Source organism: Balaenoptera acutorostrata, chromosome 3 (genome assembly GCF_949987535.1).
Source record: "Balaenoptera acutorostrata chromosome 3, mBalAcu1.1, whole genome shotgun sequence".
Lineage (NCBI taxonomy): Eukaryota > Metazoa > Chordata > Mammalia > Artiodactyla > Balaenopteridae > Balaenoptera > Balaenoptera acutorostrata.
The window spans coordinates 45,889,448-45,912,900 of record NC_080066.1 but is presented as its reverse complement, the minus strand read 5'-3'; the positions used below and the strand labels follow the sequence as shown (position 1 = coordinate 45,912,900).

General features: G+C 38.2%; 1 protein-coding gene across 9 annotated transcripts in view; it reads right to left on the bottom strand.

Annotated features, from left to right (window-relative positions):
* CHD2 (chromodomain helicase DNA binding protein 2) overlaps window positions 1-21,591 on the bottom strand; it is a 120,292-nt gene extending 98,701 nt beyond the window's left edge. For 2 of the 9 annotated variants that reach the window (XM_007164984.2, XM_007164988.3), the window contains exons 1-3: window positions 16,761-17,181; window positions 2,636-2,867; window positions 1,690-1,707 (exon numbers count right to left, since the gene is read on the bottom strand). In XM_007164984.2, the coding sequence (XP_007165046.2) occupies window positions 1,690-1,707; window positions 2,636-2,867; window positions 16,761-16,861 (351 nt within the window). In that variant the 5' untranslated portion in view covers window positions 16,862-17,181. Of the gene's footprint in view, window positions 1-1,689; window positions 1,708-2,635; window positions 2,868-16,760; window positions 17,201-20,571; window positions 20,705-21,051 lie in introns of those variants that run through there. The other 7 variants (XM_007164982.2, XM_007164985.3, XM_007164983.3 and 4 more) reach the window with 6 other exon arrangements.
* Window positions 21,592-23,453: the final 1,862 nt, after the last annotated feature.

The following is a 23,453-nucleotide window of genomic DNA, read 5'->3' as shown; positions in this document are numbered from 1 at the left end:
AACAATTAGTCTAACCCCCAGCCTCACTCTCCTTCCCACAGAAAACTATTAACAGGTATGTTGTGTGTTCTTTTAATGAAATCAATCACCTATAGGCAGAATGAATTTAAACGGATTGTGGAACAATGAAGTGAAGATGCTCAACAGGAGTTAAACATATAGAAGAGATGCTTGAAAGCCAAGATTAGAAATGTGGGCTTGTCATCGAAACACGGGTGACAGCTAATGTCATGAAAATATTTGGAGTGAAGCAAGAGGAGAAGCCACAGGTTGAGGCTCATCATGAAATGTGTGGAAAGTGGACCCCCAAAAAGACAAAAATGATGAAAGACGATTCAAAAACACATAATGTCACTAAGCCAAGGAAGGACATAATCAACAGTGCCTTTAAAAAAAAAAAAAAAGCGAAGTAAGCTGAAGAAAAACAAGGCCTCCAAAGGTAACAAGCATGATGTTCTAGGAACAGGCATTTTAGAACTAGAAGCCATATAATCATGTAATACAGCATCCTCAGTTTATAAATTCAGTTTATAAAAGTAAAAAATCCTTAACAACCTTAGAATAATATGAGTTGGAGGACAAAAGGTCCAACCAGGAGTCAGTAATAACCAAGCAGAAGGAAATCTAGGCAAAAGAGGCAGCACATGCCAAACACTCTGAACAAATGGGGCAGAGAGAGGAAGGCAGCAAAGAGCTTTGCTCTAGCGCTGCCTGCCAACCCCTCCCCCATCCTTTTTTGGACCTCTCCTAGAGCTATGAAATGACTCAGCACAGGTATTTATGAGCTTTTATTAACTGGGTGGCTCAATGCTTTAAATGGCACTACATCAATTAGTTTTACCATTTAAAAATATTAGACAGGCATTCAGGGTCACCTGTTGGGACTTTATCACAGTATATACTGTAATGCATACATCCTAAAATCATCTTGTGTTCCTGTTTGTCCTTTTGAGGGCTAATGATATCTAATTCAACTATTCAATAAAAAGCTACCATGTGACAGGGAAGTGTGTACAGAAAACAAAGAGCTTTCTTTAGAAGCTCATTTTAGAATAATAATTATTAAAGTCACAATCCAATCATTCTAACTGGCTAGTACATTCATCCATGTGTTTATTAACTTTTTGGAACTTATCACCTTAACTTTAACATTTCTGCCTAAAGCTGTACTTCTATCTTAAAATTCAGTCTTATTCCCCTTTATCTCTTTAAAGGGAGTTTCATATATATATATATATATATATATATATATGTATATGGTCTTACAATTAAACTGTGAATTCCAGACAGTGAGCATGATTTCGGTAAAGTTTTCAACACCTGACGCAAGTCGTGTTTTCTATGGCTTCCTTTACTCTCTGCAAGTAAAGAACTCTCTCCTGTATAGAAGAAAGTTAAAAGATGGCCAAGCAAGACCTTCTGCAGGTAAATTTCTGAGTTGAATGACACTCAGAGAAGATCTCTAAGTGGTACTTCTACATTCAGGGTCTTTCTGAAATAGGTCACCACCTGAAATGTCTCTTGTGAAAGGTCCCCACACACTGAGCAGGCAACAAAGCACAACACTTGAGCGTTAGAAGGTCACTTCTCTGGTGATGAGTTAATTAGCAAGGACAGCTTTCATTTTCCTATCCCTAACACTACTAACAGCATTCCCCAACCTCCCACCAGCTCTTAAGCGTCACTTACCATTAAGCAATGACTACGCTGGGAATAGAAGAAATGAAATAACACAGTTAATCCCAATTCTGTCTCAAAAGTTAAAAGCAGTTTTTGTTTTTTAATTTCAGGATTGCTGAAGCTATTTTGTAAAACTTGCAGGTAATTTTAAATTGTTTGTACCGCTACGAAAATCTTTGTGTGCAGATGTAGGTTTGTATTTTAGAAGAAAAACTGATTTAGCATAAAGCTTTTAGTTTCTTTAAGACATTTTATTTTTAAATTTCTAAAAGCAATCGTTTTTATATTTTCAGTGATTCTAACTTAATTCCCTCAAAAGGGAATTTTAAAAGATCAGCTGCATTTCTCATGACTAACTAGACCAAGTCATTAATTCTTCCCCAAAAGGGACGCATCCCAAAGTTTGGACATCAATGAAAAAATGCTATGCAACTCAATTTTTGCCTTTTTGCATTCTCTGCTGGAAGATTCTCGTTAAGCAAAGAATACCTACCTTGCCTAGGTACAGATAATTTCTTTTCTGTGAGGAGTATTTCTCCTTCCATTCTTCAATAGAACAAAAACTACCCTTATTCTTGGATTGGGATTATCCATCACACTACAACTGCATTCCACAATCATCTGTGAATGACTTTCTCTGGTATAATTCAGTGCTGTACTAAAAAATATATATTTTAACCACCTTTTTTAAATGTTAAAAACCAAGACAACAAAAACTGGTCTTTCTGCCCTATAATTTGATGGTTCATGTAATTATTTTCCTTATAGCCCTGTGTCTAATGAGTACAGCAGAAAGCATTCCCCATTTAGACCCACAGACAGTATATTATTAGAAAAGGTGGCTGTAGGTGAGTTTTCATTATCAAGATACACTAAGGAGTTTTCCGTGGGAAACAAAGGTCTGCTAGCTGGTCCTAGCTCACAGCACGTTCGTACTGTACAGCAAAGCCGATACCTTCTTCACATCAGCTATCCGTTCCTTCTTAGAGGCTGGCTTCTCTTTGGCTTCTGGAAGAACTGGCTGGGATTTGGAACCTCCCGATTCACTTTCAGATTCTGACTGACTCTCCGAAGATTCAGAACTACTGTTTGACTCGCTGCCATGTCCACTTCCTGGATCGCTGCCCTGCTCACTCTCCGACTGGCTGCCTGAGTCTGAACCCGAAGCTTCTTCAGATGCCGAATGACTTAATTAAAAAAAATAAAAATAAAATAAAAATTTAAGAACTGCCACATAAATCTGTTTTAAAATAAAAATCCTAGTGTTAATATGACAGCAGATAGTAGCGTTAATATGACAGCAGATAGTAATTTGGTAATACAAGATCAAAATTTTCTAATTCACTTTTATAGTGTTATTTGCAAACAATGTCATTAGTCCCATTCTCAACATCCCTAATAGCTACCATTTCCTGAGTATGTACATGATGCCATATGCCACCTAATTTATATAGATTAGCTCTTTAAAAAAAAATTAAAAGGGGGATATTATTTTGTCCTTCATTCATATGAGGAAAAACTGAAGCTCAGAAGTAGTTAAATAACTCTCCCAAGATGACACAGGTAGGATTTGAAACCAGGTCCATCTGTCTGAATCCACTAAGTCTTATTTGTTCATCATCAGTCCCTCCCTCCTTAAGACAAAGTCAAAACCAAACCAAAATGAAACGAACGAACAAACAAACAAGAAAGGAACCAACGCAGAACAAAACAAAACCAAGGCAGAGTCACCCAAAGAATAAAAATGCAATCTGGTTGCAATTATCCAATCAGTGGTTCTCAAAAATAGGTGCAAATTAAAACATACACACTAACCCCAAACCAGAACTCCTGGCTTGAAATCTCCTGCAGTGAGTCCCAGACCTGGTAGACTTAACAGAAAAGAATAAACAAAGAGCCTAACCCAATAAAGACTGCCATTGGCTTCCACACACCCCCACCCTTTCCTCATTCCAAACCCCTCCCAGGAAAGAGCAATGGTAAGTAGGCAGATGAAAGCAGAAGCCACACACACACACAAAAAAAGGCGGCCAGGGAAGACTGAAGGCAATATACCACCCCCTGTTCTCCAACAGTTAAAAAGTAATTCGTGGGCATGCTGGTAGGAATGAGGATACTCTAAAGCGAAAAGATCTAAAGTTGATGGACTCTACAGAAAAAAAGTGGACAGCTCACTCAACTCTTCTGCTTAAAAACTATCTTTTCATTTAGGAGAGGCAGATCAGAGGAGGAGGCAGGTAGCAATCCACATCCTAGAGTAACATTAGCAGAAAAGAACCCCGAGTTTAGCAACCCGGAGATAAAAGACACATGGCATGTAGCCAGAAAGGCTCAAAAAAAAAAAGAAAAACAGAGAGAGAGAGGCTTTGTATTTTTGTTATTTACCACCACTCCCTTCCAAACTAGAAATGAGGCCCTATCACTTAACAAACATGTCCACAGAATGAACAGGACAGTACACTGGGAACGGGAATTGACCCAAATGTGCAGTGTGATCCACAGCAAGCACAATGCAGTTGAGGGGACTTTAGTTAAGAGGAGAAAGCAATGAGAATAAATGGAGGGGGAGGATGCCTACCTTGGGGAGGGCAGCAGAAGGGGAAGACCACTTATTAATTGCCTGATCATCTAACAGGTGCCAGGCAATATGCTGAGTACCTTATATGTTCATTTTGCTTATTTCCCAGAACAATGTTTTTAGACACTATTATTCCCATGTGAAGGATGAAAAAATTGAGAAGTTTTAAATAACCTGGTCAATGACAAAACTAGAAAGTGCTGGGGGAGTCGGGGAGGGGAGCAGGAATTCCACCTCAAGTGTGGCTCTAAAATTAGCTCATATTCTATTTTACCACAAGAGTTCAAAGCCTTAGAGACTCAGAAAATAAACGTTATCCCTCTTACACAACATCCAAAACCAGTCAGGCATCCCTGTAACAGCAACTAAATACCTACAAGGCCTCATTATACTTACTGACTCCTTGGTCCTTTGCACAGTAAAGCTGACTAGTCCAGCTGACTAAGGCACCTTAAGTCACTTATTCTCCACCTGTGACCACTCAGAAGGTGGTCACCAGGCAAGAGGAAAAGAGAGGAAGTACGGTTAAAAGGTGTAGGCTCTGGCCTCCATGGCTTGGGTCTCCGTCCTAGATCATCTCAGGCCTGTGCCCTCTTTTAATCTGTGACATAAATCATTGCAAATGTGAGGGAAATATCCAATGCCAATTCCCACATCAGGGTATATGTGTGTATATGAATATCTCATTCTCTTTGAACTGCCTCATAGGATGAATACACTACATTTATTTAAACTGCCCCCTTATTAATGGAACATTTAGGTTATTTTTAAACTGTTCTCTTAACCAACAAGCGACAAATATCCGTGATGCACTTCCATACCTCTATATTTCTGAGTATTTAGATTTCCAAATTGTTCACTATAACCAATAAAACTATAAATATCTTTGTATATATGCCTTCATGTGCAGCTCTGTATTTGTGTTTGTGTAGGAAAGTGACCTCTGGAAACATAAAAATACATATAACACCTTTTAGGTAAAAAACACATCTGTGTCTATGTGCATAAATACATTTTAATCACCAAATTGCTAACAGTGGTTTACTCTATGGGATGGGTTATTTGAAGTACCTAGTGGATTCCGTGAACTACTTACTGGTGCAATTAAAAAAAAAAAAAATTAGTAACTCTGAAAGTCAAACCCAAGAAAAGATAAACATCAAGTTTACAATTGTATTTATCTCTGGGTGTTGAGGGAGGCAGATGTAATCAGAAAATAATATTGGTAGGGGACTTCCCTGGTCGTCCAGTGGTAAAGAATCCACCTTCCAATGCAGCGGACGTGGGTTCGATCCCTGGTCGGGGGGAACTAAGATCCCACATGCCACAGGGCAACTAAGCGCGTGCCGCAAACTACAGAGCCCACGCGCCATGACTAGAGAGAGAAAATCTGCACGCCACAACTAGAGAGAAGCCTGCGCACAAGGAAGAGCCCGCGCCACAACAAAAAAAGATCCTGCACGCCTCAACTAAGAGCTGACGCAGACCAAAGAAAAAAAAATGATATTGGTGGGTTTTATGACTGAGGCTGAGTGGTTGAGTTCATAGTCATTCGTTATTTAAGTATTAATCTTTTTAATGTTTCAAATGGTTCATAAAAAATCCAACCAAAAGAGCCAAATTCAAGGCAAGGGATGTTAAGTATCCCCAATCCTATACAAAATGAGCTAAAGATATGAATGAGAGTGAGACCAAGTGTTTTTTTTTTTTTTTTTCCCATCATTTCTGAAACAAGTCAGAATTAAGAGACCTAAAATAATATTCAGGGGAAAAAACTTTTTAAAAAATAAGCCTTAATAAAGGCATAACTCAATTAATTTGCATACCTCTCCTAGGAGAATAAGTTTCTAAATGTTGAAACAGAAAAAGAGTATTTAGGAAAAAACTATAAATACCTTCACATTTAAGGCACTGACAGTCTAATTATTCATTCAAAGGACAGGATATTTCCTGAAATATTATGCAGATTCACTATTAATGCCGAATGATAATACTAAATACTATCAATATTAAGTTGTAGCTTGTAATGTTGATTTAGAGTAAGAGATGTGGGAAGTCCACAGGACTGAAAAAAGGGACAAATCAAGTTAGTGGGTGAGTAGTCCTTTAGCTAAGCTTTCACCTAAATTAAAGTAATAAAATTACCTGATTTCCAAAAGCATTAATAGTTATAAGGCAATTAAAAATGGAACTTCCAGGAATGATTAACCACCATATATACAGAATCCTCATGAAAAATAAGTTTACCTAAAAATTACTCAAAACCTAGGTTGCAAACAAGTTTTATAATTTTTGATTGAACAATCATCACAAGGGAAATACAATGCAAAAATAAATAAAAGGGACAAGTCAAAATTGGGAGTTTTTCGATTCCAATAGAAAAATGCTTATTTAAAAAAAAGCTTAACACTTCTTTTCACTCACTGATAAAAAGGATTTGACATCTCTTCAAAATCCCTTTTGAAGGTGGCAAAAATAGAGTGATTAAGTGTCTCTTACAACTGGACTTTGAAAGCAAGCAGCATTAATAGCTATTGTTCCGTTTTTAATTTTTAATCACCGCTTCCCAAATAACCACAAGAGGGCAGCACAGCAACACTTCACTACAGAGCAAGCCTGTGGGTTCTCGGCCCAAGAGCTGCCATTTCAGCACTTACTGGGTACTGTTTATTTTCCTAAACTCACAAAATGGCTGAACTGCTTGGCAGAGCTGGATTTTTGGTGGTGGTGGTGAACGCAAAATCTGGTAAAAACGCAAAGCCATCTACACTGGAATTCCATAAAGTTTATCTCCAGACTATGTTCTATCAATATTAAAACAGCTAACATTTGTGGAGCACTTCTGTGCCATATGCAAACATTCCCCTCTAATCCTTCTCTTCGTTTTACATAAGAGGCCTAGCCCAAGTGTGTGTATGTCATCCCCCAGCCCCACAGCCTGAATTATGAAATCCATACTACTATTACCCTCTAAGTGGTGCTGCTGCCCCTGTCATAATCAGTTAAACAGATTATTAAACCACCCAACAAGAGATTAAGGCCAGAATCATTCCAAGGGTGGTGCAGGACAAGTCCTTCTCAGTCACTTCTATGTGTCATAAGAGGACAGAAAGGCAAAGATTAGGTCACGAGTTTCTTACTGATGAAAATAATACTGGATGTAGTTCCTTAAATAAATTGAACAGTATCTTTAAGACCTCCTCCACCTCTGGTTCAGGTCCTATGATTCTGAAGAATAAGCTACATTATAAACCAGGTTCAAAGACAAGTAAGAGACTGAGAAAAGAAAGTTCAATGTATACACAACAAAGGATTTATACATACAACATATGAAGAATTACATAGCAAAGAAAAATCCAATAAAAAACTAGGCAAAGGAAATGGACAATTACAAAACCCAAACTGCAATAGCCCATAAACATATAAAAAGGTAATTAAACCTCACTGGTAATTTGGGAAGTGTATTTACAATATATTATTTTACACTCATCTGCTTGGCAGAAATTAAAGTCTGGTTAACATTAAAGTATGATGAGAAAGTAGGGAAAATAGTACTCATATACCATTATTGAAAAAGTAATCAGTAGAAGCTTTGGAAAGCTATTTGGCATTATATTACGCTAGAAATATGCATGAATCGTGTGAGTCAATCAGTGGGTATATAACCTAAACAAATTATCAAACGTGTGCAGAAGATGCAAAGTATAAAAATGTTCAGAGCTCTGCTCATAAGATTAAAAAAAAGGAAATAACCTAAACGTTCATGTACGAAAATGCAAAAATAAAATGTGAAACATTCATGCTATGCAATTAACTACAACAGTTAAGACTAGGGATGAATCAGATCTATAAATATCAATATGACAATTTCAAAACTATCATATTTTTCTAAACAAAATATATTACATGAACCATGTGCGTTTTAAAAATGCCAAGGTTTTTATATGCCAAGTTCATGAAAGTGACTAGGGAAAAGGGGTGAATAGGATTTTAACTATATCTAACTTGTTGAAAACTTTAATTTTATTCTTTGAACTTCTCTGAATTTTTCTTAATTTCTCAAAAAAGAGCTGCTTCTAACATTGAAGAACTGATCAGTATTCCGGAGTAGACCTTCCTAGGATTCGGCAATTCTTTTGGAACTTACTTTAACACTGGAAACACTAAGGATCCTCTTTTCAGAAAAAGGTACATATATGTATGAGACAAAATGCATACAAAAATGCTGTGTACAGTTTCAGAAGATAAAGGGTAAGTCCCATCAGTAAACCACCCCACCCCACCCCAAGATTAAGAAAACCCAATGGTAAAGGAGGAAAAAATATCTACCTTTAATAACCACATTTCTAAAATTCTCAACTGGTGCCAAGGCAGAAGTCACCTTTACCTCTATTATGCCACTTCTGTTCCCCAATAACCAGTAAACATCTGAGTAGTCCTAAATAGTTTAGGAAGCATTAAACAAATGGAACCCAGGCATACATATCATTAGGGAAAAGTGAATTATAACAAGAAGCCTGGATAAGGTACAAATTAAATATTCATTTCGCAAATACCTATCCCAATCTGGGTCTGGCAGAGCACTAAGGATTAACATAAAAGGCGAGGCAAGCTCTCTACTCGGGTAACAACATGGAAGACTAAACCCTTCATGCGGTGAAAGGCAGTTACAGAGAGAAGAACTCTCCCTATAATCTACCATACCAACTGATGTATTTACATCCATTTAGAACCCTGAGGTTGGACGAACTTGTTTGACCAGGAGTTCCTTTCAGCCCTTTGAGTCTTATCTTTCCTTATTAACAACTTTTAGGCTATAGTTTTAGACTTTTGTAAGTTAGCAACTCCAAAGGTCAAAGGAGATTTAAAAGTCCTGGCTGCTAACCTCAATAGTAAATGTGGAACTTACGACCACACTGTCATAGGAAGTAAGTGAAGTCCCTGAATCAGGCCACAGAAAAGGAAAAGTGAGGGCTCCCAACTTTCTTAATAACAGCCAACACTCACTGTGGCAAGCACTTTAGTGTTTTAGACCAGTTTCTCACACTCAGCATTATTGATGTTTTCTTGTTGGGGGGGAATAGGGGGGCTGTCCTTTGTATTGTAGGATGTTGAGCAACATCCCTGGCCTCTACCCACTAGGTGCCAGCAGCACCTCGACCTGAACCAAAAATACCTCCAGACACTTTCAAAAGTCTTGCTGGGGGAGGAGGTGGTGTCCCCGAGCTGAAAACTGGTGTTATAAAAACAGTATTTTACTTAATTCTAACTTCCCCAAGAGAGACATACTATATACCCTTACTCCTATTTTATAGAGAAACAAGCTCAAAGGTTCCTGCCCGAGATTCTACAGCTAAAAAGAAACAGAAAAGAGACCCAAAGTCCCGTTCCATTAGCCCTTATTTCCCAAACCTGCCTCAGTGCAAGAATCAAGGGAGGCTGTTGTTCAACATACAGATTCCTGGGCACCACCCCAGAATGACTGAACTCAAACTTCCAGGGGAGAAGCCTGGGAATATGTTTAACAAGCACCCCAGGTGATTCTTAGCAAGTAAATCTGGGGACTTAAAATGCCTATATAAAGCTAAATTCAGAGGAAACAAACTTTTTAATCAAGCAAGGGAACTGGAACACTGCAAGAATTTGACCCATCACCCCCTTCCCTCAAAATGACAACTTACCAGCCATATACTGCCTCCATTTTAATGTCAAATCAACCAGCATTATCAACTGGAACTGAAGGCGCCCTCTAATTAAGGTTTTTGACAGCCACCACACTCAGGAACCATTTCCCCAGAGGGCATGTCTATAGGACAAGTGTTCCCAACGCTGGCTTTGCAATGGACACACCTGGAGCACTTCTGACAATCCCGATGATCTCCCCCCTCCCCTCCCCTCCCTTCCCCTCCTCTCTCTCCTCTTCCCTCCCTCCCCTCCCACTACAAGACCCCCCAAATCCAATCAGGTATGGGCCTGGGTTTTTTAAATTCACAAGTGATTCTGATGCAAAGCCTATGTGGGAACTAAGTTTACCACAACAAAAAACAAAAATTAGAAGCAAAGCTCAGTCTCTACAAACTGTGGCCAAATCCAAAGTGCATGTGTGGCGCTGGAGTCTGTCCAACCAGACGAGGGCCAGGTTCTCCTCTCCAGCACCCCTCCACCCACCACCTTTCCTTGCACTAGTCCCCAGCGGTTTCTCAAACTAATCCCAGGCGAATCACTGGATACAAGTTAACTTGAATCTTTCCATGTAATATCACCGCCTTTTGAAAAGCAATCTGTCTCTGGTATAAATCACACCAGTGATTTTCAGCTTTTGGTTTCTTTAAAAATGTGAAGTTTTTTAAGACAAACAGAGTACAGAATTAGTCTACAGTTTTACTATTTTCCCCAATCACCTACATTACCTATCCTATCTAATCCTGGAGGCAAACTGCCTGTGTCTGAATCCAGTTCTATCTATCCTTTATTCCCCCTTGTGCCTCAGTTTTCTCATCTACAAAAGAGGGGTGATAACCTACCTACCTCACAGACCTGATGTGAGGACAACTCAAATTAACACATATCAAGGACTTAGAACAAGTTGCAGGCTCATAGTAGGCACTATTGTTAGCAATTATTGAATCTCTCCAGAACAATCAACGCAGTTTTCAATGAAACATCTCTCAACAATCATTTCATCTACTGGTTTGATACTTAATTGAAATGCACAACTGTAAGCAGAACCAGAATAAACGGACAGGAGAAGTAACTATAAATCCTCAGTAAGTACACAACCCAACTGAGGGAACAGCATGACATGGGTATAGGAAGAGCTCAGCAGGACACAGGACCACCCACAGAAGGTCAAAAGAAGAAAGCTCTGTGACAGTTAACCTGGGAATGCTAGTGGAAGGAGGTCACTATCATTTCTGCTACACTAACCCTCACACTAAATAAAATATACGTTCAAAACTCCTTGAAACAGTGCCTGACACAGTGAGCACTCAATAAAATGCAAATCTACTCTGGTATTCACCACGTGTTATTTTCCTTCATGACAAAATCCAAATGAAAGATTACCAGTCACGACTGGACTGAGAAATAACGCATACAAATGCAATACCCTGAGGTTTATTTTTATATTCTATTCTCTTACTCTGTTTTTAACGCTGGTTACAATTCACAACCCACCTGTGGGTGACAAATATCACTCTAAATAACTGATTCATAGCACAACCCAGGGCCTCTGCTCTAGCCCTAAGTTACCTTTATCAGCTAGGGGGAAAAGGAATTCTGAATGGAATGTAACTACATTCAAAGTTAATTCTGGAATCCAAACTTTTGGAGGTCTCTAAATGGGTTCAAGTAGACAATCACAGTAATGAAGAGATAGCACTAGAATTTAAAGCAATTGGAGGTGAAAAAATCCCAAAAGGGGCTTCCCTGGTGGCGCAGTGGTTGAGAATCCGCCTGCTAATGCAGGGGACACGGGTTCGAGCCCTGGTCTGGGAAGATCCCACATGCCGCGGAGCAACTGGGCCCGTGAGCCACAACTACCGACCCTGCGCGTCTGGAGCTTGTGCTCCGCAACAAGAGAGGCCGCGGTAGTGAGAGGCCCGCGCACCGCGATGAAGAGTGGCCCCCGCTCGCCGCAACTAGAGAAAGCCCTCGCACAGAAACGAAGACCCAACGCAGCCAAAAATAAATTAATTAAGTAAAAAAAAAAATCCCATCAGTATAAACATTTCAAAGGTATGCTACAGCAGGATCTGGCATGACATTGAAACGGAAACTTTTCCTCTTCCATCAAGCATACAACTCCCCTTTATCAGCACCCCATCCCCCATTGCTTCCAGACCTCCAAATTCAAGCTGCCCTAAAAAGGGAACTGAGAAAATAGGACAAGGAATGGAGAGACAAAGGATTAGAAAAGAATGTAACAAATGCTCCATCAGAAGATTTGAAACACATGGGGAAACATGCAAACATATGGAAACACATGCAAATTGGAAACACATGGAGAGCTTTTAAAAATTAATCACAGGGGTTGGGCTGGACATTGGTATTTTTAGAAGCTCTCCAAGGTCTGATGTAGAAACAAAAAATAGAATTCAACGAACTCAGAAACCAAAAGTAAAGGAAATGAAGAAAGTAGAGGAAACCCAAAACACAAATCATGAGACTATAGGTCTAACAGAATAAACTGGACGTTAGGCATTATGTTAAATCAAATGCCGCTATGGTGAAGACTGATAAGGAAAAGCAAGCTACAGCCAATTAGATTTTGTTGTAAATATTACTGCAGTTACATTTATATCCAAACAGCACTGCACCTTGGTATTAATTATTCACTCTTGTACAGCTTGAGAGGGAAATGAGGCAGAGGGTAAACCAGGGCAATAATTACCAGCTCAGCTCCAGAAGGAGGAAATAAGGCATCTACTCAGAGTGACTGCCAAGAGGAGGGCTATGACTCACACAAGCTGGTCTAGTCCAGAAAGAATCATATGCTCCCTTCAAAAGGCTGGGTTTCTCAGGGGGATAAATTTAAAAAATAAAAACAATTATAGGATTAACTGCAAAATACACCCAAGGTTTCAACTAACTAAAAAAGAGGACCTGCCTCCTAAAATCATTTTAACAAACCTCTCTCCTAACTTGCCTAAATAGACCAGACTCCTGTGGGAGGCCAGGCCACCAGCCACAGAACCTCACAGGCAGCCTGGCTCTTAAAGAGGGACTTAGAAAGAACAGAAAAAGAAAGAAAGAAAGATGAAGCACTAGGAATAAAATATTACTAACAGCTTGCAGTTACTGAGTACTTTCAGTGTAACAGTCTCTCTTTGCTAAATACTTTATAGGCATTGTATGATTTAATCTTCATAACCCAGTGAAGACTGTCATTATCCACACTTTTTTGTTTGGCTGTGCCGCGCTGTGCGGCATGCGGGATCTTAGTTCTCGACCAGGGATCGAACCCGAGCCCCCTGCAGTGGAAACTCGGAGTCTTAACCACTGGACCACCAGGGAAGTCCCATATCCACACTCCAGAAATGAGAAAATTCAAAAAAAAAGAGAAAATTCCAACAGTGTACTTCATTAGCCTAAATTGGGAAGAAAAGTTTTCAGTACTAAAGTAAATGCTGCACTAGTGCCCATCATTGTACACAGCTCTTGCCCGGCACGGAAGGAACAGTTAAAGACTTCACAAATTACAAAATAACTCATCAGAACTGAATCCTAAGTATAAAATCAAGACTATCTTTAGAATGATGCCTTAGCTGCTGCTCTTCTGCAACACTCTCCCCACCAAGATCAGAGTAATCACATTTTCCCCTAAACTGTGGAGACTCTCCAGAAGCTATCACTAAAATAACAAAAATGGTGACCTTAGCCAAACACAGTAACATAATGTTGTAGGTCAATTATACTTCAAAAACAAACAACCTGGGGCTTCCCTGGTGGTGCAGTGGTTGAGAGTCTGCCTGCCAATGCAGGGGACACGGGTTTGAGCCCTGGTCTAGGAAGATCCCACATGCCGCGGAGCAACTGGGCCCGTAAGCCACGATTACTGAGCCTGCGCGTCTGGAGCCCGTGCTCCGCAGCAAGAGAGGCCGCGATAGTGAGAGGCCCGCGCACCGCGATGAAGAGTGGCCCCCACTTGCCGCAACTAGAGAAAGCCCTCGCACAGAAACGAAGACCCAACACAGCCCCCAAAAATAAACAAACAAATAAATAATTAAAGGTGCTAATAATTAAAAGAAAAAAAAAAAGACTTTAGCCCATATCAATTTCATTCAAAAATCTCCCACTAAATTAAAAACAAAAACAAAAAACTACCTTACAGAAAAAGAGATCAGATTTGTGGACCAGAGGCAAGGTTGGGGGATGGGGGGGGGGGGGTAGTGAGGGGTCTGGGGGGAGGGGGAATTGAATGAAGATAGCTAAAAGGTACAAACCTCCAGTATAAGACAAATAAGTACTAGGGATGTAAGGTAAAACACGATAAATGTAATTAACACTGCTGTATGTTATATAGAAAAGTTGTTTAAAAAGTAAATCCTGAAAGTTCTCATCACAAGGAAAACAATTTTTAAATTCTGTATCTACCAGATGATGTTCACTAAACCTATTGTGGTAATCAGTTCATGATGTATGTATGTCAAATCATGCTGTACACCTTAAATTTATACAGTGCTGTATGTCAATTATATCTCATAAAACTGGAAGAAAAAAAAGTGACTTAACCAAACACGTTAACAGTTAAGATGCTAAATTGGAACTGTTTTGAAATGCAGCATGAGTGCCTTCCATACACCTACATTCTCCATGATTTATTTCACCAAGCAAAGCCTTGTCCCCCCCACCTCCAATACACCCAGTATAGGAGCTTTTAATAAAAGGGTCTCTGCCCCCCAGACTTCCCTTATCAATTAGTTTAGACTGATTAGGGGCAAGGTCATAACATATAAAATATGTGCTCCAACACTGTGCTAAATTACTGAAAACAAAATAAACATAAAACAGACCCTGGGCATTTGGTGAATTGTGTCAACTTTTGTTGTTCTGGATTTATACTAATAACACTAAAGTTCCAAAGAAGTAGTAATAGGCAATTTTGGAAAGGTATGAATTTGAATTCAATGCCCAATCAATGAGGTTGAAATGCAGGAGGGATTATTCAGCTATAGTATCAAACACCAGCTAAGTAGGCCAACATAGTTGTTTTTATATGTATACAAAATAACTCTTGGGTGATTAAAAAGAACACTGTTTCTTCGCTAAAACGCCCTCCTTAAGAAAGTCAACTGAGTTCTAAGGTTTTCAAAACAAACAAATAAAAAGCTAAAAGACCTTAAAAAAATGATGCTCATGCCCAGAGTAAACTTACCAAATGTCACACAGAGCAGTCACTTAATTTTTATGTCAGGAGCAAGTTGTGCCACATTTTATGGGAGAAATGATAGGAGTCTGGAAATAGGTGGTTTTAGGAGCTATCTCTCACAATTGTCAGGGGTTTGCTGTATATGGGAGGGGGTAAGTAAACCAATCAATTATAAAATCTGTGAGTTTCACATACTGTCAGGTAAAATTCAACTAAACTTCCAGATTCATCTCTCAAACAATAACCTGCTAAAACTTTTTATAACTAAAGCTTCTTATGAAATACTGTTTGCCCACCTTCCTGCAACCGCTTAACCTTTACAAAAGATGTTACTCTCCAAAGAGCCAAATATCAATTGGAAACTGCAGGTTTTCAAAACAAGAATCCAAAAGAAAGAGGAAAGATTAATCAGCACTTTTCCTGCCATTTCATTACATTCTGCACACAGGAGGAAAACCCATAGAAAGCTCAATGAACAGACCTAATACTCTGGTTCTTTAAAAAGTTAATTGGCTCCAAGTGGCATGCAAACTGTTCACAGATATACTGCTATATCATAACATTCATTTTAACTCACATAGTAACAATATTTATTACATCTACAACAGAGCAGTTTATATCCTGGAACACGACTGCAGTGTTACTTAATTCTATCTTTTAATTTAGAGTATTTAGCAAATAAAATTTTAATACAACTAACCAGAATTCAATCTCAATACACAGAAAGAACCTTTCTTCTTCTTGCTTTATATCCACCTTCAGAAGTTAATATGTTAATGATCATCAAATTCTTAAGTATTTGTCCCTAAGGCTGTTAAAAATTTCATCATATATATTTGAGGATATACTTTAAAAATCACTTACAGAAGCTCTGATGAACGAGTCTATAAAACAAACTGAAAACCCAATTTCACCTAGTTTCCACAAAGAATTCTTTGTAAAGAACCAAGACTATGTGAACCTACAAAACTAATTAATAATGTAGTGAATTTTATCTTCTATAAACTTTATTCAGAAACTCACGATATGCCCAGGTAAACATCTCTTTCAAAGTATCATACTTTACTCAATAAAAAATTTCTGAACTATTGCCAATTATATGACAGATCATTCCAGTTATTGCTAAAAACACTCCAAAAGCTTAGAAAAAACTTTTCACCAGGGTACGATTACGAAAACACCAATATAGTCTTTCCTTCTTACTTAAATTCATTTCTTGTGACCAAATTACAGTCACCGTTGGCAAGCTATGATTTTTTTTTAACCAGAAATCCTTGCAAGGGTTTCCAAACAAGGCAGACCATGAGCATCATTACAGCATTTTAACAAGTTTACCAGGATTGAATTAAAATTTCCAGAATGGGGGATCTGAGAAGTTTCCTAAGATTTTGCCAAGTAATTCCACTACTGGCCAAGCTTTGGGAGTCACTATTCTTCAGCAAGTGCTTTAACACTTAAGAAGAGTTGTTTTCTAACACTTGTTTGCGTAGTTATGGATACCTATTGCTGTATTCTGTTGTTTAAGTTAACCTAATATTAGTAATCTAGTAGTTACTTATCAGGTGAAAATCTATTTTCTACTTAACTATCCCGTTGTTAATCTTAAAAATAAATCATTTTGCACATACTGACCTGAGTTTTTCTCCATCAAATGCCAATTGAGAAAATGTTTGGTACCAAGTAAAAATGCACGGGGACAAGTTCAAATAATCTTCCCTTTGTTTATAAGCCATGTATTAAACAACAGCTGTAACACCGTTAACAAGTTTCAATTAAAATAAAAATATCTCCTCTTGATAGTGAAACGCTTTTGGTCAATGGTAACAAACTCACTAATCTCTTCACAGTGAACACAAAAAAGAAAAAAAAAAAAAAAAAGACCCGCTAGAACATGAGAAAGGAAAGCGAAAATGATAAAAACTGGCAGGTTTTCGACTTGAAGGTTTCCGATTAGTGCCTTTCACTTTCTCCAAAAGCAGAAGCCGCTTCTAAAAGAGGAAAACCATTCTTAGGGATGGGCAAAAAATAGACGCTGCAGGGTGGAGACGGCCACAGGGCTGGGCGGAGGGCGCCGCCAGGGGCGAAATCGCGCAGGAGAGGTCGCCCACCGGAAAGCCCCAGACAGCATTCCCTTCCCCTCCCCCCCCGCCTCCGCCCCCGCCCCCGCCCCGTGCCCCTTGGCGTGCGGCTGGCTAGGCGGAGAAGAGGAACGACGTAGGCTGCGCACGCAGCCTAACGTCACTGCGTTCGCTCCTCCCGGCGGCGAGGCGCCTGACGTCGCAGGGCGGAGCCTGCCCAAAGGCCGCCGCTGTTGACCCGCTGTTACCAAGCGCGCGCACAGCCAATCAGCAGTCGGCGCCGGCGCCGGCCGGCCTTTGAACTCGGCACGGCAACTTCCTGCTGTTTGGCGAGTACACAGTGCAATGCAGTATGTCTGTCAGCGCTGCGGCACAAAGGAACAGCCATTTTGTGACTGAGCTGGACCTGCACCAAGATGCCAGGGACTCAGAGAGCTGCTGCCGGCGCTAACTACCAAGCTGCCCTTTATTTCAGTACCAAAGAACAAAAAAAGGGGGAGGGGGGAGATACTTTGGTATTTCAGGTTTCAATTCGCTTTATTTTCAATCTTCTCAAAAAATCCCGATTCCTAAGAATTATCAGCATCATAAAATGGCTGCCACTTAAAAAACCCCCTGTTCCACTCCACAAGCAACTGCATTATGCCAATTTCTAACTATCCCCAGCCTTTTAGAGTAACAACTAAAAGGCTGATTAAAAAGATTTTGCCCGCACCTCAGGTTATCAAAATAAAATCTGGTTCAGAGGCAGACGTTTTGGAGATAAATTTAATAAACTGTTTCAGTCCTTATGATAAATTGAAAACGCAGCGTCCTAGAACACACAGAGCTCTTTGTGTGCAGAGTTCCATTCACATTTCCTTCTCTTTCCATTTTGTGATATTACTGAAGTTACCCCAAACCACAAATTATTTTAGATAAGTGTGTGTGGTATGCATTTCTATATATGTCCATCACAAAAACTTTGTTTCAAATATTTAAAAATTTACAGATATCAAGTATCTTTAAAATCATGTTTCTGAAAGTGAACTTTTCAACCTTCAAAAATCATGATATACAAAGTATAACATTATACTTAAGCACTAACTTCAAAAGAACAACAAACTTACATAATGACTATTAAGTATTGCCATTATTTCCAAAAACAGGAGAATACCAGCCATACCTAAATTTACACTCAATTCTTTCAGGTCCTAAAGTAAATCTCAGACCAAAAAGTTTACTTGACCTGCAAACTCCTCCCTTCCTCTCCTGTGGCTCAGGCTGCAAAAGTTGATTTCTGTAGTATTCCCTAAACACTAGACTTTATGCCATAGAAACTAGGTCCTTATGGAGAAATTCTGATGGATTAAAGAACCAAGTTCTAGCTACCGTAACAGTCACCTTAATTTTAGCTCACTTAAAAATAACATTAATCTACTACAATAAAACACCACTAACATTCTATAGCTCTACAATTTTTAAAAGGAAGTGATGTCATAATTATGTGCATGTATTAAGGTATGCAATTTAGGGTAACAGTAATTTAACACTCCATCTTCTTTTCAAGGAGTCTCAAATATTTTTTAACACTCATCAGGTATATGAATCAAAATATACGTGACAAAAAAACACATTCAAAAGTACAGTGCATGCCTCTAGTTAAGCTGCAACCTCATTACCAGGAGACAAATGCATGGCAACTTCCATGTAGTTTTCCAGGTCAGAGTATCATTAAAAGAAAGAATAACAACACCGCTTAATTTTTTTAAATTAGAAAGCAGAGTCTGATCAATGATGTTAACCACAAACCTTGCCTGAGAAAGCCAAAACCCATGTGAGATATGCAAATCATACACTCAAGGGAGTACCAATTTTAGGTATTGAATCTTTAATAATTTGTCAAAGATACCTGGGGATTCCTATTTGTTCAAATCACCATCACTTTTCAGAAAAATCAGTTTAGAATCAGTAGAGAAGTTTTCTGTCCTAAATCTAACCTAGGTAATTACATGGGCAATTCAATTCCAAAGACAGTAATCCAAACTATGTGACAACTCAATTTGCAAAAGAATTTGGAAAGGTATTTTTAAAAGCAAGGGTCAAAATATTTTAAGTCTTATAAAACATAAAAATTTAACATTATTAATAAACCATTTTCAAAACTTTCAAATCACTAACCTAATAATAAAGCATACTGTTTATATAAAATTATAAAAGAGCAAAGCTGGGGAGAAAAAAATCATATGACCAAATTCTTGTTAAATGCATGATTTAAAATTTATAACATGACAATTCATAGAACACACATCAAGAAACGCATTCATATATACTTTAAAAAATTAATATACAGATCATACAAAACATCTTAGAGGCTTTTCATACAACAAAACATCTTAGAGGCTTTATTACTTAGTCACTAATATGGTGAACTCCAACAAATGTGAAACAAATCATGATTTGAACAAACAGTACATTTGTAAGCTTCAGGAGATAAAGCATTCCAGGCGACTCTGTCGAAATAAATCAATAAATTTAAAGCAACTACAACTAAAATGCAAGAATAAAATACTACATCTACAAACCAAAGAGCATTGTCTGAATATAAGCATACAAATGCAAACCATAAAGTATTTTAAATATAAAATATACAATTATAATCAGTAGCAAACACAAAATAGAAGCATATTAATAGTATTCCAAGATTTCTGTGATCACAGGTCTGATCTCATAAATTCAGGAACTGTAATCATCGAGAGTAAAGGTTTTGATAAATCTTATCAAAATTTCCTAAAATGTCAAGAGTATCAAAAGAAATACAGAGTCAAATAAAAATATAAACTGAGAGGCATCAGTCAAAGGGTCCTTTTTGCAATTTCATTTTAAAATGTACATTTTTTCATTCATATAACTTTCTCAAATGTCTATTTACTATAATTTACTACCACAAGGCTCCTCTATGGCCTTCAGTTACAAGTTTGGGTATCCTAGATTCTTCAAAGAAAAAATTTGCCTTGTATGTAAAATGGTGCAATGCAGCAATGGCTAAACCGACAAGGTCATTTTCCTACAGCACGAAAACCTAAAAACTGAAATTTATTGACAAAAAAACTGTAGTTTACAGGAAAGGCCCCCTTGAATAAAGGTACCTTACCTTTTGACTGCTGTAAGAGGCCTTAAGTCACAACTTAACTTTCATAAATTGCTACCAAAAAATTAGGGTGTGGCATATTAGCAATCTCAAGGTCACGCTTTAGAAAACGAATCCAAATTAGTAAAATACTTAAAATAAAACAGATAGCTATCCTTGTCTGTCAAGGTGAACAATGTAAGCTGAGGTTTCCCCCAAAAAAAAAGAAAAAAGGAAGAAAGTTGATAGCTCATACCTCGATGCATTGCTGTGTAGCGAACTGTCCTCCTCTTGGCTTTTGTCCTTATTTCTCATCATCTTTTAATTCTTAAATATTAAGGGGGAGGGGGAATCTGTGTTTGCTTTGAAGTCCTGTGCCCAGGTATTTACTGTCAAAAGTTGAAAGAAAGGTAAGGTCCCAGCTTCTATCGATGGTTTTTATTATCAGGAACAAAGTCCTGACGATGTAACGATATTGTTATAACACAACAGCGGTAAGCACCAAAAAGCAAAATATTTCTATTTTTTCTTTAAAAAGAACCACATAAAAACAGGCTAAACCGAACAGGGAGAATCATCACTATCAATAAGGAAAGTTTCTCAAAGTAACACACTGGATACAAATAACAATCTCTGTATCTTATTGCGTCATCCAGGAATTTCTCATATTTACAGAAAATAAAGCAAACATAAACATATAAATCTTTTAAATTATCACTAATGATCATGAACTTACCTGATCCATGTAGTAGGTCCAAAGCAAGAGTCCTATCTAGTAGTAGAAAAATATCAGATCCAAATAATTAAAAATGAAAACAAAATTCTCCGTTAAAAAACAAAAAATAAATAAAATTATCCTCAAATATGTTAACTGGTCAAAAAAATACAGCAACAATTAATCCTAAAACGGGTCCGGAAGAAAAAAAACCTCATTAGGAGAGCGCACAAAAATGGAGGTGCGCCATGGCTTCTAAGCTGGAAAAAACAACGACCTGGGCTCTCAGTACGGCTGCTTCTTTCCAACAAGGCACGAAAAGAAAGCTCCCAAAAGCTGCTTTTCTCCCTAAAAAAGGTTCGAATCGACCCCAGTAAGTCACTAGGACAGGCAGGGGGCTGCGGGGGCCCCCTGAGGCTGCCTGAAAGTTAGGGAAAGTTGCGTAAAGTGAGGCGAAGGCAGGGAGCAGAGCGCGCTCTCTCTAAGGCACAGCCGCCATCTAGAGCCTCCTTCCCAGCTCTGAGAGCTCTGCCTTTGATTGACACTCTCTACATTTACCCCACAACTCAGGTGATGTACCATAGACCCACCCCTTCATCTCCACCAAAAAAAAAAAAAAAAAAAAAAAAGATCCTCCATCCCAGGGAGCCTAAGGACCCCTACCCCCACCCCTCCCTGCCCCTCCAGACCACCCCATCAGGGGGAGGGGGGAGGGTTTCTTAACCCCCTCTGGCTCAAGCACCCTTTTTAAGCCAGAGAGAAATGTAATTTGTTCCTTTTGTCTAAAGATCTGCTAAATATTTCAGTCCTTGAGCTAAAATAACTTCCTCTCTGGACAGGAAGTGGTGTTTTATCAAGCCATTTTGAAAGAGGGATAATTCTTAGAGAATATAAAGCTCAGCTTAAGTACTAATCTTTTTAAAAACTACCCCCCACCATGGGTAAAATGGCTTCTAAATAAAAGCAAAACCTCAACTTAATAAATTAAATTCAAGTCTTGCTTCCTTTAGGAAGCCCAAAAATTATCTAAGGACTAAGTTTAAGGGGGAATTTTCCATCCCAACTGGAAGAAAGGGGTACAACTCAAGAGCGCCTCCCTAGTGTTCAGTTGCATTAGGGCAAAAATTAATGCAACTAGTTTTTATTCAAGAATCTCAAATTTTCTTCGTACTTTAACAAAATTCTTTAACCCATTATATAACCTTGCCAAAACCTTACCCAAAAAATTCTCATACCACACTGATTTGGGCAAAACAATGTTCTTAAATTCAAGAGCATGGAACTACCATGAAAAAAAACCCAAGAAACTCCACTTCCAAAACCAACACAACACATATATCTCAACCATTCCTTTGTATTTCAAATCAAATTCTAAGTATATACCCATTTCAACAATGGTAAACTAATAACAATCTGTCACAGCTGATGGAAAGTTATCAAAGTAATGTCACAGGGCAAATTCTCCTAAATATCAAAACCGTGAGATCTAAGGAAACAAATTTACTAATGCCAAAACCAAATTATTCAACACTTTCTCAACAAGCACCCCAAGAAAACATTCACACATCCAAAAAAAATCAAATCAACTTTCCTTACTCAACATTGTTATCTGCCAGAACAATGTCCTTCCCTCACTGAGAAATCCATTTTAGATCTATACCCAACAAAAGCAACAATGTCACACCTAGGTAAATGTAAAATCCATAATCAAAACCCAGCTTCAATCCCATACTTTCTACATGATAATTCTCTACCAAAATCAAAATCCAAAATCTCACTTTTGATTTATACAAACCAACCAACTCAAATCAGCCAATGAGAACAAATACTGCATATATATTGATCATCGATGTGTATACCCTGGTATTTGACATTAATCACAAATATGGTATGATTAACACTTTCTCACCAAAAGAAAATTAAAGCTGCACTATTACTTGTTCTCTGTATAACGGCAAAATAAAATCAACAATTCATTTGGTTTATCAAAATAAAGCCTACTACACCCCATAATAGTAACTGAAACTGATTCTAGTCATCAATGAATGAAACCAGTATTTACCTAGGATTCAAACGTAAGTTATCTATGACATAGTATGGTTCATTTACTCTAAATTCCTAAATGTACAGAGTAAGAAAAATACAATTATCAATCCTATTTTATAAAATCTATTGCAGACATTATTAATGCCACCAAAATTTTAAGTCCTTTTGTGAATACTCTAAGGACCTCCCTACCTTTCCTTATAAATCCAACACCTCTTCACCTAATATTAAGTATTAAGACAATAGGAGGATTCAGTTTAATTTAAATGTTCAGATATTCTTCAAGATGTTTTATTTATAATATTTAATAAGCATAGGTAAAAGGGACCTTTTCCATCAAAACAAAGTAAGTCATAAAAATACTGTATCACTCATGC